This window comes from Spermophilus citellus, assembly GCF_964194105.1.
Source record: "Spermophilus citellus genome assembly, chromosome: 8".
Classification (NCBI taxonomy): domain Eukaryota; kingdom Metazoa; phylum Chordata; class Mammalia; order Rodentia; family Sciuridae; genus Spermophilus; species Spermophilus citellus.
Window position 1 is genome coordinate 42659834 of NC_138189.1, and position 16328 is coordinate 42676161.

Here is a 16328-nt window from a genome sequence, read left to right on the forward strand (position 1 = left end):
TCTCCTGCCTCAGGCTTCCAAGTCACTGGGTTTATAGACATGCACTATCACACCCAGTTCCTTGTTTTGTTTTTTGAGATGGGTTCTTGCTAAGTGGCCCAGGCCATTCTCAAACCTGTGATCCTCTTGCCTCAACCTGTTCTAGGATGCTGGGATTATAGGTGTGTGACACTATGCCCAGCTCCTTCTTCTATTTTCTTAACAAAGACAAAAAATAATGCCTCTCTGGGGAGCAAAACTTTTTCCATTTCTTTCTGAGAAGAAGTTGTTTCTAACATTGACAACTACAGCAAGGAAACAGATAAAATCATACTGTAGATACAGCATGACATAACCAAATTATAAACTATTTAAAGTAGGTACAAATATTAAGGTTAGTACACATGTACTTTATTTATATATTCACAGACAAAATAAATTTACTTTTATTTATTTACTTATTTGTTTTATGGTGCCAGAAATCAAACCTAGGGTGTTGTGCATGCTAGGCAAACATTATACCTCTGAGCTAAAACCCTATCCCCTAAAATAAATTTAGTTTGTGTCCATGCCAGATCTTGTAAATAAAATACTGTATTTTATATACATCAGGGCCAAACACTTGAATGCAACAAACAAAAAACAACAAAGAAACAAAACAGAATTTTAAAAAATTCTGTGTAAGAAAGCTCAAAGAAATAACATGAACAAAGTATGTTTAATCACAGAAGAGCTAAGTGCCAATTTCTCTGTAATCTTAAAATTAATACCTGAATTGCATCCAGTCACTTTTAAAGATAATACTTTATCTATCTCATCCCAAGACATTCTTTAATCTACTTATGCTCAACCACACTCTGTGGCTTTGTATATACTGTTTCCTCTGCCTAGAATTCCTCCTTGAATTCCTTGCCACAGGCAAACTCAAGGCCAAGCTCTTTAAGACAGGCCAAGTATCTCCTCTGTGGTGAAGCTTTCCCTGACCACTCCTCCCTTCACCTGCCTGCCTCAATTCATAAAACTGCTCACTTCTTCCCTTCTAAAAGCCTACTAAGTATTCATTACACCAAATAATATGACTTGTTTCCCTTTTTATTATTTTTTAAAAATTTTTTTAGTCATACATGACAGAATGTATTTTGACATATAATATATACATGGAATGTACATACATCAATCATATTGTCTATTCTATTCTGCTGCCCTTCCTATCCTCCCTATACCTCCCCTCCTCTCTCATCCTTTATCTCTATCCAATCTAATGTGACACACCTTTTTTTTTCTTTTTCTCATTACAACATCATATATGTATTCTGTATAACAATGAGGTTCTCCTTCCATCTTCCATGCAACTCCCCTTCTCCCTCTTTTTCCCTCCCACCTCTCTTCCCTATTTAGTGGTAGTCTTCTTCTCATGCTCTCCCTCCCTATCCCATTTTGAGTCACCCCCCTTATATCAGAGAAGACATTCAGCATTTGTGTTTTAGGGATTGGCTAACTTCACTTAGCATAATCTGCTCTAATGCCATCCATTTGCCTGCAAATGCCATGATCTTGTTATTTTTTAGTGCTGAGTAATATTCCATTGTGTATAAATGCCACATTTTTTAATCCATTCATCTATTGAAGGGCATCTAGGTTGGTTCCACATTCTAGCTACTGTGAATTGTGCTGCTATAAACATTGATGTGGCTGTGTCCCTGTAGTATGCTCTTTTTAGGTCTTTTGGGTATAGTCCGAGAAGTGGAATAGCTGGGTCAAACGGTGGTTCCATTCCCAGCTTTCCAAGGAATCTCCATACTGCTTTCCAATTTGGCTGCACCAATTTGCAGTCCCACCAGCAATGTATGAGTGTACCTTTTCCCCCACATCCTCGCCAGCACTTATTGTTGTTTGACTTCATAATGGCTGCCATTCTTATTGGAGTGAGATGGTATCTTCCTTTCTATTACTTTTACTACTCTGGCCTTTCCTCAAGGGACAGGACTATGCCATATACAAATATGGTAGGCTTCATATGTCTGCTGAAATGTTTTCCTCTCCTCAAGAAACAGATATGTATGTACAAAGAGTTGCTAAACTGCATCCTCTGAAATGTATGTCAGCATTCAAATTTAATGTCTTTCCACTCAGGCTTTAAAATTAGTCCTCTGATTACAGGTGTAGCTCATAGTAAAGTACATGCTTAGCATGTGCAAGGCTCTGGGCTGAATCCCCAGCAACCTAAACAAAAATCAGTTCTCTGAATTTCACTGGAGCACATTTATAAGACTTCCTCTTCAGGATGTGAGAGCTAAAAGTTGAAACTTTTTTTTAAGTTGAGGGAAATAAGCTTCAAAGAGAAGTAATAAGTTCTCTGTTTTCACTGTCTAGTAGTAATCTTGCAGCTTCTTTCCTATGGAAACTATTAACATGATTTTAATAAAATTATGCTTAATAATACAGAAAACTGTATATAAAAGAAGAACATTTGAAATAAAAAATAAAAGCATTTAAAATTGCAAAGATCCTATCATTTTTATTTAAAAAGATAGTTTCCCAGTATAAAAACAGAAACAGAGTTTTCAAAGAAATGCTAAGCCAGCTATTTGAACTTCTCACTAAAATAAGTCATAGACTGTTGTTTGTCTAGAACAGCACACAAAAACTTCCTGTTGTATATATGTTTATGCAATGGAACTTTGAAACCAGACACCCAGGTCCAAAGCCTCCTCACTGACTTAATCAGTGACAGGCCCTTGACTAAATTATTAAAAAATCACTTTTTCTTGGGAAAAAAGATCTGAACATACATTTTTAAAAAATGAAATAATATATTTTGAGCACTTAAATACTTTGAGAAGCTACCCTAACCACTGTTACTACATGAAAACTCACTAACATCTATACCTTAAAGATTAGTATCACATAGCCCTTGTATAACAATGAGCTGCAGAATTTGGATTCTGTGATATGTGGTAACTCTTTTTTTTTTTTTTTTTTTTTTTTTTGGGTATTGGGGATTGAACCCAGGGGCACTTAACCACTGAGCCACATCCCCAGAACTTTTTTGTACAGGGTCTCACTAAGTTACGTAAGGCCTTGCTAAGTTGCTAAAGCTGGCTTTGAACTTACAATCCTCCTGCCTCAGCCTCTGGAGCCGCTGGGATTATAGGCGAGCAGCACAATGCCTGGGTTAGTAACTCATGTTTAGAGAACAAACAAAATTTGGTACTCTTTTATTATAAAATCTTTAAACAATGGATGTATCTTTTTAATTTCAAATTTAAGAACCATGGCTTCAATGAGCAACAAACTAAAATCATGTTTTAAAAAAATCAACTTAACAGATATTTTTGTTTTGTGTTTTATAGTGCTAGGACTGAACCCAGGGCCTTGTGCATATTAGGCAAGCACTCTACCACTGAGCTATGTCCTTAGTCCCAAATCACTGCTTTAAATTAATCAATTTACAACTCTGAAAATAACAAATGAGGTATGACAACTACCTTATCTGTCTGTCCTGAGTGAATGTAGTTACTGCAGCACTCTGGGTACTGTTCTGTGGCATACTGGATGGAATCTGGACCATGCTTCCAGGTGCAGGCTGAGAAATCACCATAGTATTATACAGTGGGGCTGTAAGAGTGCTCTGCGTCTGACTGGGAAGAGACGTTTGCTGACTGTGCCCACTCAGTACACTTTGTTGATTCTGCTAGAAAAGAGAAGGTTTTACAGAAAGATTAACTGAGCAAAGTTATTTGGGAAGTATGCTTCTACTAGTCACTGTTTTAACAACTAACCTAACAGTGTGTGGCAGGACATATTACTCTGAAAGAGATCTAATTACAAAGGAATGACTGGTAGTAACAATGAATTAGTCTTGACTTCCCTGTTAGAAGGTAAGCTATAACTTTAAAAGGAGTGTGATCCTAACAGTGATGACAGAAAACATACATGAATGAGTGACTGATGGTTAGGTATATTTATTCATTTTTCATTTTATATTTTTCATCTATAGTCACAAATATACACTAGATACCAGAATTTTATGGAATGTTAATTAAACCACCACTGATCTCAACAGTCTATTATGTACATGTGAGATATGAGAACATGTTTCCTGATCAATCTCCTTTGCAAAATTTTAACATATGGTAGTAGTCTGTAAGTTATAAGAAAATTGTATAATTAGGCTAGATCCTTAAACAGATCATAAAATTTTTAAAATGTCAAAATAGAGAAAATATTTAACATGAACATAATTTTGTACAAAATATTTTAGTGATCATCTCAGTATTTTGTATTCTAATTACTATTACATTTTAAAAGACGGCGTAAGATAGGACTTTATTTTCGTTTAACATTAGTTCATACTTCAATTACTCAACATTCCATTTCCCATTGTACTTGACATTACCTGAGTAGATGTACTCTGTAAAGTCTGTTGTTGTATCATGTGTGGACTTGTACCAATATGTCCAGTATTCATTCCACTTTGAATTTGGTTAGTAGAAACAACCTGGCCTTGCATATTTACAGGTGTGAGTTGCTGGATGTTAGATGAATTTCCAGAAGTAAGCTGAACAGAACCAAAGTTCAACCCAGGGTTTGACTGCTGCAAAAACATCTGTGAAAATAAAAGATTACATTTAAATGAGCTTTTTTTCTTTTTTTGGTGGGGGGGCAGTGATGGTGCTGGGAATTAAAGACAGATGATAGCAAACAAAGTTTCAAACCAAGTTTAAAAGACAATAAATAACAACATCATAAATCATTTTGATTGATCAAAAATAATTACTAAATAAAATGTGAAATTTCACATTCATAATTCCAGTCATCCTAACCTATCGTGTTTCCAATTGTAGTGTAACTCAGTGCCACTCAAAGGTCTGTGGACTGGTGGCTTTGTATCATCCATCATTTATAATTTATGAAATTAGGCAGAAATAATTCATTTAAAGTTTTCCTTTACCAAAGTTCTAGTCACCTAGAATAGTCCTGTTGGTTGGACGAGTAAGACAAATATGAAACATACCTATTGGTATTTACTATTACTTACAAATTCTGCACCTTAAAACTTTTTTTAAAAAATGTGACTTTTCTATTAAGGATGTAAATACTAAAATTTGGATTTCAGTAATCTGGAAAAACAAGGATGCTGGTGGAAATATCCTTAGGAATGAATATCTTTGGAGAAAGTAAATATAATCATATTGATCATGTAATTAATGGGTACTTACGGAATGGAATCTGGGAAATGCATCTTCTTTTCATTAAGAAAAGCCAGTTTCCTAGCAAAACAAAATGTGAATGGCACACTTTCTTTGCACTCAAAAAAAAAAAACATTAACTTGCCTGCAGCCCTTGACCATGGACCATTTGAAGTTGTTCTTGAATTTTCCTTAGTTCTTCTTGTTGCCGATGAATATTTGCCTCTATCATCCGTGTTCGTTGCTCCAACTGGTCTTTCAGATGCTGCATGGCTCCTAGCTGCGCTGAAAACTGAAACTGAAGTACCACGTGTGGAAAAAAGTATAAAACATTTTAGAAATACTTGCTTCTTTTAATTGTGCAATGTGAAAAATAAGCAGTATACCATGATTAGGTATGTTATGTCAGTTATCATGTATTGCCTCTCAACTTCTAATCTGCCATGTTTGCTTTGTGACATGGGACCTAGGACTTTCTCCTTTGCTGGCATGTACAAATTAGCCATGTCAGCAGATGGTCCTAGAGGGCAATGCAAACAAAGGTGCTTATTTTCCTGCTTCTGGTGCTTTTCCTTCGTGTTCATATATCAGTGGTGCCAGTGGAAGGCTTTTCAGTGAGTCTCAACAGCACCTCAGCAAGTCTCAATGATACCTTAGTGGGCTGTAAGTTTCCCACAGCAGGTGACTTCCTGCTCTCCAGACCTCCTTTGAGCAGCTATTTGAACTTTTCCATCACCCAGTGGCTATAGCCATGCCTCCCCAAAATGAGATATGACTCTCAGCCTGGCATAGGGGAAGAGATGTTTGGTCAGTTAGTGGGAATCCTTCAAATCTGTCTTCCTTGGGTGCTTTCCCTGACATCTAGTTAGTGGCTGCTGTCTACATCTCCTATTCCTGTATTCTTCAGATTTTCTTAATTACTAGTTAATACTTTTAAAAAATATTATCCCTGTTCAAATTTCTGGTTTGCTTTTGACTTCTGAGTGGATCTTGAATGTTTACAAATATACCTGGAGTTCAAATGGTGGCTCAGTTATTTACTAGAACAAATTACTTTTTATGTTTGTGTCTATTCTTCACCATGTGGAAATGGAGCCTATACCGAGAATTCATTCATATCAAATTCTGTCATTCCTACAATGTCCTTTTACTTGCATTATCAGTAGAGATACCTAGAGTGACAAAAATGTGATAGATAACTAACATTCCTATTTTCACTCATGTTTTCAACTGATACTGTCATCAGACAAGTTTAAAGCAAGCTTTTAAAGACTAAGCAATTATGAATAAATGCATGTATTATGTAGGAAAACAAAGTTACTCTACTTCCAGGGCTTTCAATCTTATTTCTCTATGATTTACACTTAAGTAATAAACAGTACCTGTTTTCTACTGCTTGTAATTTAGCCACAGTTGATAATTCACCTCTTAAGTCAACATAGTCTCTTTTGATTATTTCCATGAATATCCAGTATGTTATAGAGTATAAGGGCAGAAAAAAATTTCAAGTTACTGAAAATCTATTTTAAAATATTCTCCTACAGTGAACTGTATGGTTTACCCCATGCTTTTTTATCCTATCTTCAAAAGTTTGTATTAAGGATACTGAAGACTACTTTCCAAAGTATACAAACTTGACTTCTGAAGATGACAAACAACAGACCATATTATATATACATTAGATTCTACTAGGTTTGAGAAAATATTACAAATTTAGTATCACAACTGCTTCATGCCTTTTTTATATTAGTCAAAATATGTTGTACTTATGTTATCGAACATATTTTAACTAATGTTATTTGAACCTGTTGGTGAACATTATGTTGTCACCATTTAATGGACTTCTATTAAGTACATAAAGGACAATAGAAACAAACATAAAACAAAGGATAACAGGAAATAAAATTATAGAACAAAAAGACAAAGTATTGGAGCTTTATTAGTGAATGAAATGTGAAATTTGAATGCTTACTAGTATGTTTGACATAGTACATTACTTATTGCATAAAAATATCCCTATGTTATGAAATGCTTGGGCTGTGGATATAGCTCACTAGGTAGAATGCTAGTCTGTTAGTACTTGAAGACAAATAGCATTTTAAAAATTTTTATTTGTTCTTTTTAGTTATACATGACATTATAATCTATTCTGATACATTCATACAAACATGGAATATACCTTATTTAATTAGGATCTCAGTCTTGTGAATGTACACAGTGTTAGGATTCACTGTGGTATATTCATATATGTAGACAGGAAAGTTATATCAGATTCATTCCACTGTCTTTCCTATTCTTATCTTCCCTCCTTTCCCTTCATGCCTCTTTGTCTAATCTACCGAATTTCTATTCTTCCTGCGTCACCCCTCTTGTGGGCTAGCATCCACACATCAGAGAGAACATTCAACCTTTGGTTTTGAGGGGACTGGCTAATTTCATTTAGCTGACAGTCTCCAGTTCCATCCACTGGTTGGCTAATGTCATAAAGTCACTCTTCTTTATGGCTGGGAAATATTCCATTGTGTATAGATACCACATTTTCTTTATCCATTCATCTACTGAAAGGCACCTAGGATTGGACATAGCTTAGCTATTGTGAATTGAGGTGCTATAAATATTCATGCAGCTGCATCACTGTAGTATGCTGATTTCAAATCCTTTGGATATATACCAAGGATTGGGAGAGCTGGGTCAAACGGTGGTTTCATTCCTAAATTTGAGGAATCTCCATACACCGCTTTACAGAGTGGTTACTCTAATTTGCAGTCCCAGCAGCAATATATCAGTTACCCTTTCCCCCACATTTATTGTTACTTGAATTCTTAATAACTGCCATTCTGGCTGGAGTGAGGTGAAACCTCAGTGTAGTTTTAATTTGCATTTCATTTCCCCAGTAGTTAGAGATATTGAATGGGGAAGTTAGTTCCTAAGCTGACAATGTTGGAATGCTGGGCCTATACTTTCCTCTAGTAGATGCAAGGTTTCTGGTCTAATATCGGGGTCTTTGATCCACTTTGAGTGCAGGATGAGAGGGGTTAAATTTCCTTCTGTTATATATGGATTTCCAGTTTCCTAGCACCATTTGTTGAAGAGACTCAACGTGTGTGTGTGTGTGTGTGTGTGTGTGTGTGTGTGTGTTTTGGTGGTAGTTTTGTCTAGTAGGAGATAACTATATTTATGTGGGTTTGTTTCTGTCTTCTATTCTATTCCATTGGTCTTCACACCTCTTTTGGTGCCAATACTATGCTGCTTTTGTTACTGTATCTCTATGGTATAATTTAAGGTCTAGTATGACTGCTTTAGCTATTCTGAGCTTCTTATTTTTCCAAATGAATTTCATGACTGCTTTTTCTAGTTCTATGAAGAATATCATTGGAATTTTAATAGGCATTGCATTAAATCTGTATGGCACTTTTGGTCGTATGGCCATTTTGACAATGTTAATTCTACCTACCTAAGAACACAGGAGATCTTTCCCTCTTTCTAAGGTCTTCTTTAATTTCTTTAGTTCTGTAGTTTTCATTGTAGAGGTCTTTCACCTCTTTTGTTAGGCTGATTCCCTAGTATTTTTTTTTTTTAGGCTTGTGAAAGGGGTAGTTTTCCTATTTTCTCTTTTAGCTGATTATCATTGGTGTATTGAAACGATTTATGGGTGTTAATTCTGTATACTGCTACTTTGCTGAATTCATTTTGAGTTCTAGAACTTTTCTGGTGGAGTTTTTTGGGTACTAAATATAGGATCATGTTGCCAGCAAACAGGGATAATTTAAGCTCTTCTTTTCCTATTCATATCCCTTTAATTTCATTCTTTTGCCTTGATTGTTCCGGCTAGAGTTTTCAGGACTATGCTAAATAAAAGTAGTGAAAGAGGGCATATCTGTCTTGTTCCAGTTATTAGAGGGAATGCTTTCAGTGTTTCTCCATTTAGAATGATGTTGGCCTTGGGTTTAGAAATATAGCTTTTATAATGCTAATGTTCCTACTATTCCTAATTTTTCTAATGTAATGAACATGAATGGATGCTGTGTCAAATGCTTCTTCTGTGGTTCTTGTCTTTAAGTCTCTTTATGTGGTGAATTACATTTATTAATTTTTGTATGTTGAACCAACTTTGTATTCCTGGGATGACACCTACTTGATCCTGGTGCACTATTATCTTTTTAATGTGTTTTTTTAATGAGATTCACCAGTATTTTATAAGAATTTTTGCATCTATGTTCATCAGGCATATAGGTCTGAAGTTTTCTTTCCTTGATGTGACATTGTCTGGTTTTGATATCAGGGTGATACTAGCTTCATAGAATGAGTTTGGAAGGGTTCCCTCCTTTTCTATTTCATGGAATAATTTGAAGAAGACTGGTGTTGGTTCTTCTTTCAAGGTGTGATAGAACTTGGCTGAGAATCCATCCAGTCCTGGGCTTTTCTTTGTTGGTAGGCTTTTCATGGTGTTTTCAATTCCATTACTTAAAGTTTAAAAGTTTCTATGTACTCCTGGTTTGATATGGGTAGGTCATATGTCTCTAAAAATCTGTCGATGTCTTCAAGATTTTCTAATTAACTGGAGTGTAAATTTTCAAAATAGTATCTGTTATCCTTTATATTTTTGTAGTGTTTGTGGTAATATTTCCTTTTTCATCACAAATTTTAATAATGAGTTTTCCCCTCTTTCTTTTGGTTAGTTTGACTAAGTTCATTTTTTTCAAAGAACCAACTTTTTGTTTTGTTGATTTTTAAAATTCACTTTCATTGATTTCAGCTCTGATGTTAATTATTTCCTGTCTTCTACTGATTTTGGTGTTGATTTGTTCTTTTTTCTAGGATCTTAGATGTAATGTTACGTTACTTATTTGGTGTCTTTCTATTCTTTAATGAATGAGCTCAATGCTATGAACTTTCCTCATAGAACTGCCTTCATAATGTCCCAGAGATTTTGATATATTGTATCACTATTCTCATTTACCTCTATGTATTTTTTCATTTCACCCTTGATTTCTTCTGCTGTCTATTCGTCCTTCAATATTGTACTACTTAGTCTCCAGGTACTAGAATAGCTTCTGACAAATAGGATTTGAGGACTAAATTGTAATACCTAACAAAACTGTGATGTTATAAAGTCCTTATATGATAAAATATTATTAGAAATCAGAATTATAAAAATATTTAATGACAAGTCTTAAGATTTTATATTTATTACTATTAAGTAGTATTCTTAACATATCTGAGGCACTGAACAAGTTATAAATCACAAGTTAAAATGTTACGATCAAAAGTAACAGCATCACTTTTGGAATCACCCTTGTCTTGCTTATTTATAGACCTTCTTTGGGTTGTGGGCCAGGCAACAATTCTCCTAGAAAGTTTTTCTTCACTTCTTCAGGCTGCATTAAGGGTCTATATGATGTACAGAAACTATATAATAGTATCATAATTAACTTTTTTCGCTTTAGATGCAATAGCCTTTTAGTAAAGCTAATATAAATATTGTCAACACCTACAATTCCTGCTACACCCAGGAAATCAATAAATATCCTATATTTGAACACAAAAACTAAAATATGAATAAAGTTACTCAATTCTTCCAACATCCATAGGAAGAACAAAATGAACTGTTACACTTCACCTTTAATAACGTCATGTCTATAGTATTTTTCAACAGAGGAAGTGGTGTTTTGGTATATTAAGTAGTATACTTCTTTGTTGTACAAGACTGCCATGCATCTAAAAAGACACTTGGCACCTCTGGCCCATGTCTACTAAGGGCTTGTGGTACTTCATAATCATTGTATCAAACAAAAATGTCCTCAGAGACTCTAAATGCCCCTAGTTAAGATTCATTGCACCTATAAGTGTAAATAAATATGCATGTGTACTTACATAGATATGTATATATATATACACACACATAATAGTTATATTTTATTTATTTTAAATATATGTAAAACTATTTATAAACTTAATCATATTTACCTAAAACTGATTTATCATTTGTAAATACTCAACTAAAACAAACAAAAAATACCTGGGACATGCCTTGTGGAATTGGTAAATTTGCAGCTTGCGACATCACTGGCTGTGTTAATGATGGACCAACAGACTGGGAATTTATGGACTAGAAGCAAAATAAAAAATATCACTGAAGTGACACTCATTCTCAAATATGAGTACTTCCACCAGAAATATACACACGATATACTGATCACTGAACTTACAATATGCCTCATATTTTTGTAAATTGAGTACAGGTATGTCTCCCTCTCTACACTGGAAAAGCCTTTTTCCTATTTATTTTGTATCTTCCAAGGCACTGCCGTAGTACCATGCATGAGGTCTCAGAAGTTGGCTGAACTTAACAATAGGTGATTGGTATCTGAATGTAGATATAAAATTGTTCTCAATTATCAGCTGTTCACAACTGGGAAAAAACAAAAAACAAACAACAACAAAAAAAAAAACCCTAACATTTTACCTGAAAAATAACAAAAATGACTTATATGTATGGTAATCACTTCAAAAATTAAAGAAAAATCTTGAGTGTCATATACCAACTACTTTTTCTGAACATTTAGATAACTTTCCCTTTTAATTAATCTTTATTCAAAAGTATATTAACTATAGAGCTTACCTGGCTACTAAATGATGATCTCCTTTGAGCCATCTTTTCATGAGCTGGTAAATGTTGTCTGGGAGGAGTGCTAGTATCTGTTGGGATCTTTGTTGGTGTTGCTGAAGTTAGTCAATAAAAGAATAGCATTAATATTTAAAAATACAGTTTTCAAAGATCAATCTCAAAATGTACTTCAGTTAGTTGGTTTTCTAAATCAATAAAAGTAAAGTCCATGACTATGAAATTCATTTAAATTGCTTCTATCTTCTTTAAAGATTAAAAAAAAACATGAAATTGAAAAAATTTCAATCTAAAAATAGTTACTAGTCATTCCCTGAAAAGGGACTGATTCCAGGACTCCCTGTGGATACCAACATCTGTGAAGCTCAAAAGTTCCTGACACAAAATGGTGTAGTATTTGCACATAACCTATGCACATCCTTGTAAGTTCTTTAAATCTTCTCTAGATTACTTATAATACCTAATACAATACAAATACTATGTAAATACTTGATATATTCTATTATTTAGGAATAAGGAAAATAAAAAGAAGTCTGTACATATTCAATACAGATACACCTTTTTTTTTTTAACCATTTTCTATGTTGAATCTACAGACACAGAACTATTGATATGGAGGGCCAACTGTAACATAAGGACAATTAAGCATATCTTCATAAAGAAAAACACTGCAAAATTTTTTAAAAAAACAAATTTAAAGAACATTTGCTGGCTTTTACAGTAAGAATAGTTTTGTTTTATTTTTGAGGGATGATTAAAATTTTAACAATAACAACATTATAACCTACATGTTTTATAGGCCACTTGATGATCTTAATTCTTTGCTAACAGTGAGCACTGTACCTCTTACTCACTGGAAAGGTTAATATACCTCAAAATTATAAAAATAAATTATAATTTTAGAGAAGCATTTGACAAATAACCTTTAACACAAACAGTTTAGTAGCAGTCCCTTTAATGGAAGTTTAAGTTAAGGTACTCACAGGAAGGGTCTGAGACTGCTGTATGAGATGATTTTCTTGAACTCCGGGAGGAGGCAGAAGGGGTTGGACTGTGATCAAATCTTTCCAATGCTTCCTTGAGACTGACTGTGTTTATGCGATTATCAGACCCAGAATCTTGGCTCTAAGGAAACAAAGAAATGTTTTCTTGAGGTTCAGTTTAGAAATCTCAAATTAGAAATACTGCTTACTAACAAAAAAATAAAAATAAAAAATTCATTTTTTTTACCTGTAAGACAAACTACCTATGTAATATATAGTAGGTAAAGAAATGATAAATTTTCGACTCAGGAGACTAAAGGTAGGAAGATCGCAAGTTCAAGGCCAGTCTCAGCAATTTAGGAGGCCCTAAGCAACTTAAGTGAGAATCTGTCTAAAAATAAAAAATAAAAGGAATGGGGATATAGCTCAATGGTAAAAGGCCCCTGAGTTTAATCACCAGTAACCACCCCCCAAATAATAATAATAATTTTTTTTTTTTTTAGTGGGGGCAACTGGAGATTAAACCCAGGGGCCCTTTACCACTGACTATTTATTTTTCTATTTTAAGGTCCTAGAACTTTTTGTTTACTTATTATTTATTTTTTATTTTAAGGTTCTACTTTAGGGTCCTAGAACTTGTGTTCTTCTTCCTCATCTTCCCTAGTAGCTGGCATTACAGGTGTGTGCCACCATACCTGGCTTGAGAACTTATTTTGTAAAGCAAAACTTGTAAAGCAAGTTTTGGCTTCATTCTCTATTCAAGGAAACAGCAAAAAGACAGAAGTTGGACTACCCCTTACCATATACCATATACAAAAATTGAACTCAGAATGAATCAAAGACCTACACATTGAGAGCTAAAATTATGAAACTCTTGAAGAAAACATTGAGGAAAGGTTTCATGATATTGGATTTGCCAATAAAATGACTTTTACCAAAGTTAAATGCATCAAATGATATTATGAAAAGAGTAAAGAGCTCCTATAAATAAACAATGAAAAACAAATGACTCAATTAAAAAATGGGCAAAGCACAAAATAAATACTTCTCCAAAGAAGATACACAAATGGTTAATAAGCACGTGAGAAGATGTTCAGCCTCACTAATCAGGGAAATGTGAATTAAAACCACAATGAGATATCACCTTACACCCATTAAAATGGCCACTATTAAAAAAAAAAAGAAGAAAGAAAATACCCTGTGTTAGCAAGAATGTAAAAAATCTAAATTCCTGTGCCTTGATGGCATAGTCACTAGGGAAAACAGTGTGGCACGTCCTCAAAATTGAAAAAAAAGAATTATTGTATGACCCAGCAATTCTCCAAAAAAGATGAAAGAACTCAAACAGTTATTTGTACATGTATGCTCACGGTAACATTAATCACAATGACCAAAAGGTAACAGCAACCTATAAGCAAAATATGGTATGTACATACAATGAAATATTACCCAGCTTTAAAAGGAAAGGGAATTCTGACACATGCTACAACATAATCAACTCAGACAACATTATGGCAAATAAAAAAAGCCAGGACAAGAGGACAAATATTATATGATTCTACTCATATGCAGTAATTAGAGAAGTCAAGCTAAAAAAAATACTAAGTAAAATGATGGCTGACAGGAGAATGAGAAGTTGTTTAGTGGGTTTGGAGTTTGGAAAGATAAAGAAGTTCTGGGCATGGATGGTAGTGATAACTGCATAACAGTGGGAATATATGTAACTACACCAAACTGTACCCTTTTCAATGGCAATTTTATATTGTTTCTTATCACATTAAGAAAGAAAAAAAAGATAGTGATAACATTTTACTTTATATTCAAAATACTGTAATGACCTTTGGAACTCAGCATTTGATGGCTCAAAATCTTTACTCCAATTCTGATCTTTCTCCAAAATTTCAATATCCATAAGGAAGAATCATCCAATATCCTCTCTTATCCTACTTCTTAGCTTTGTACTCATCTCTAGTAATTTTTTCCCTTCCCCTACTTCCATCCCTCGGTCTCTGCCTGTACATCAACACTGTAGCACCTCTAAGAAAACAAATTAAAATACCACTTTAAGCCATACTCTTTTATTCTTCTAGTTCAATTGCTCAAAGGTTCCTCTAGGAACAAGTGCAGTCTGACTAAAGGATCATGAACTTCAGATGGATACCCAATACTAGGTAGTAGCACTGTTTACGTTGGGCTCACTTTCCTACCCTTCACAATTATTCCATGCCTTTTCTTTTTTTTTATTAGTTGTTCAAAACATTATATAGCTCTTGACATATCATATTACATACATTTGATTCAAGTGGGTTATGAACTCCCATTTTTCCCCCGTATACAGATTATAGAATCACATCGGTTACACATCCATGTTTTTACATACTAGTGTCTGTTGTATTCACTACTCTTAAATCTGTCTCCCTATACCAGCCCTGCCTTATACAGACGAGAACATTTATCTTGCCACCATCAAAAATAAAAACTTATCTGCTAATATAGGATGTATATACAGTACACCTATCTTCTTTTCCTCCAAATTATAATAGAGCAAAGTGTCCTATCAAAAACTCTCATATGCAGCAGTAAAAAAGAAGTAAATACCTATTCTTACTGCAGGAGAGCTACTTAAAAGGGGGCACAATATATATATGTACACATATATACAAATCTGTATAAACCCATGCAAACATACATAAATAGTATGATCTCAAAGTTACTTGTGCTTAGGGGAAAAAACAGGAGTGATATCACCCAATGCCTTGTTTCCTCTACCCTAACTACTATTCATTCAGTCCTTCATTCTATTTGTCTCCTACTTCCACTGCTTCCTAGCCTTCTAAACCTCCCGCTTGCATTAAGTGTCTAAAATTTTAAAAATGCTCTGTATTCTCAACCTCAGCTCTGAACATTCCTTCACAGGCTTGCTCTAACTAAAACCCATACTGCCCCAGAGGACACTACTTTCCTTGTAGTTTTCTTCAGCAGTGTCTATTCTATCTCTCACAACTCTCAGACTACAGCTCTACAAAAGTCCTTCTACTGATGGTTCCAGACCACTTCCCCTTCCTTCTTTCCCCAAACTCACAACTCTGAAACTAACATTAAATCATATGCTATAACTCACTGTCTCTTACAGTTATGTACAGACCCCATGGTCACTTCACAGCAATTAAATTTTAGAATCTGGCTCAGTATTCCCCTCATTAACTATTAATCCCAAGGTTATTCATAGAAACATTCAATACTACAACCTCTCTCTTCCTTATTGTACTCTCCTCCAAAGATCTCCTCTTCTACCAGTCCTCATCCACTGATTCTTACAGTCATATCCTAGAATCATTTTCAATAAGAATAAACCTTCCCATAATCTCAGTTTCAATCATCTTTTTCTCTGACCACAATTCCCATATTTCCTACTCATTCCTTTTAGTATCTCAATTCCAATAATCCTTTGGCTTAAATGGAACCCACAATATATGTATTCAACCATATTTTCACAATCACATTCTCTCTTTTTGTGTCTTCTCTCTTTATCCAGCTTAAATTCATGGC

The 16328-nt window shown here is 34.3% G+C and overlaps 1 protein-coding gene across 12 annotated transcripts in view; it reads right to left on the reverse strand.

The window, feature by feature from the left end:
• The window catches only part of CLOCK (clock circadian regulator), a 112994-nt gene that overhangs the window by 10378 nt on the left and 86288 nt on the right, over window positions 1-16328 (reverse strand). For 11 of the 12 annotated variants that reach the window (XM_081304620.1, XM_081304617.1, XM_081304609.1 and 8 more), the window contains 6 exons: window positions 12780-12921; window positions 11794-11894; window positions 11191-11280; window positions 5317-5469; window positions 4379-4588; window positions 3468-3673 (listed from right to left, as the gene is read on the reverse strand). In XM_081304620.1, coding sequence (XP_081160746.1) covers window positions 3468-3673; window positions 4379-4588; window positions 5317-5469; window positions 11191-11280; window positions 11794-11894; window positions 12780-12921 — 902 coding nt within the window. The remainder of the gene's footprint in view (window positions 1-3467; window positions 3674-4378; window positions 4589-5316; window positions 5470-11190; window positions 11281-11793; window positions 11895-12779; window positions 12922-16328) is intronic. The other variant, XM_081304611.1, reaches the window with a different exon arrangement.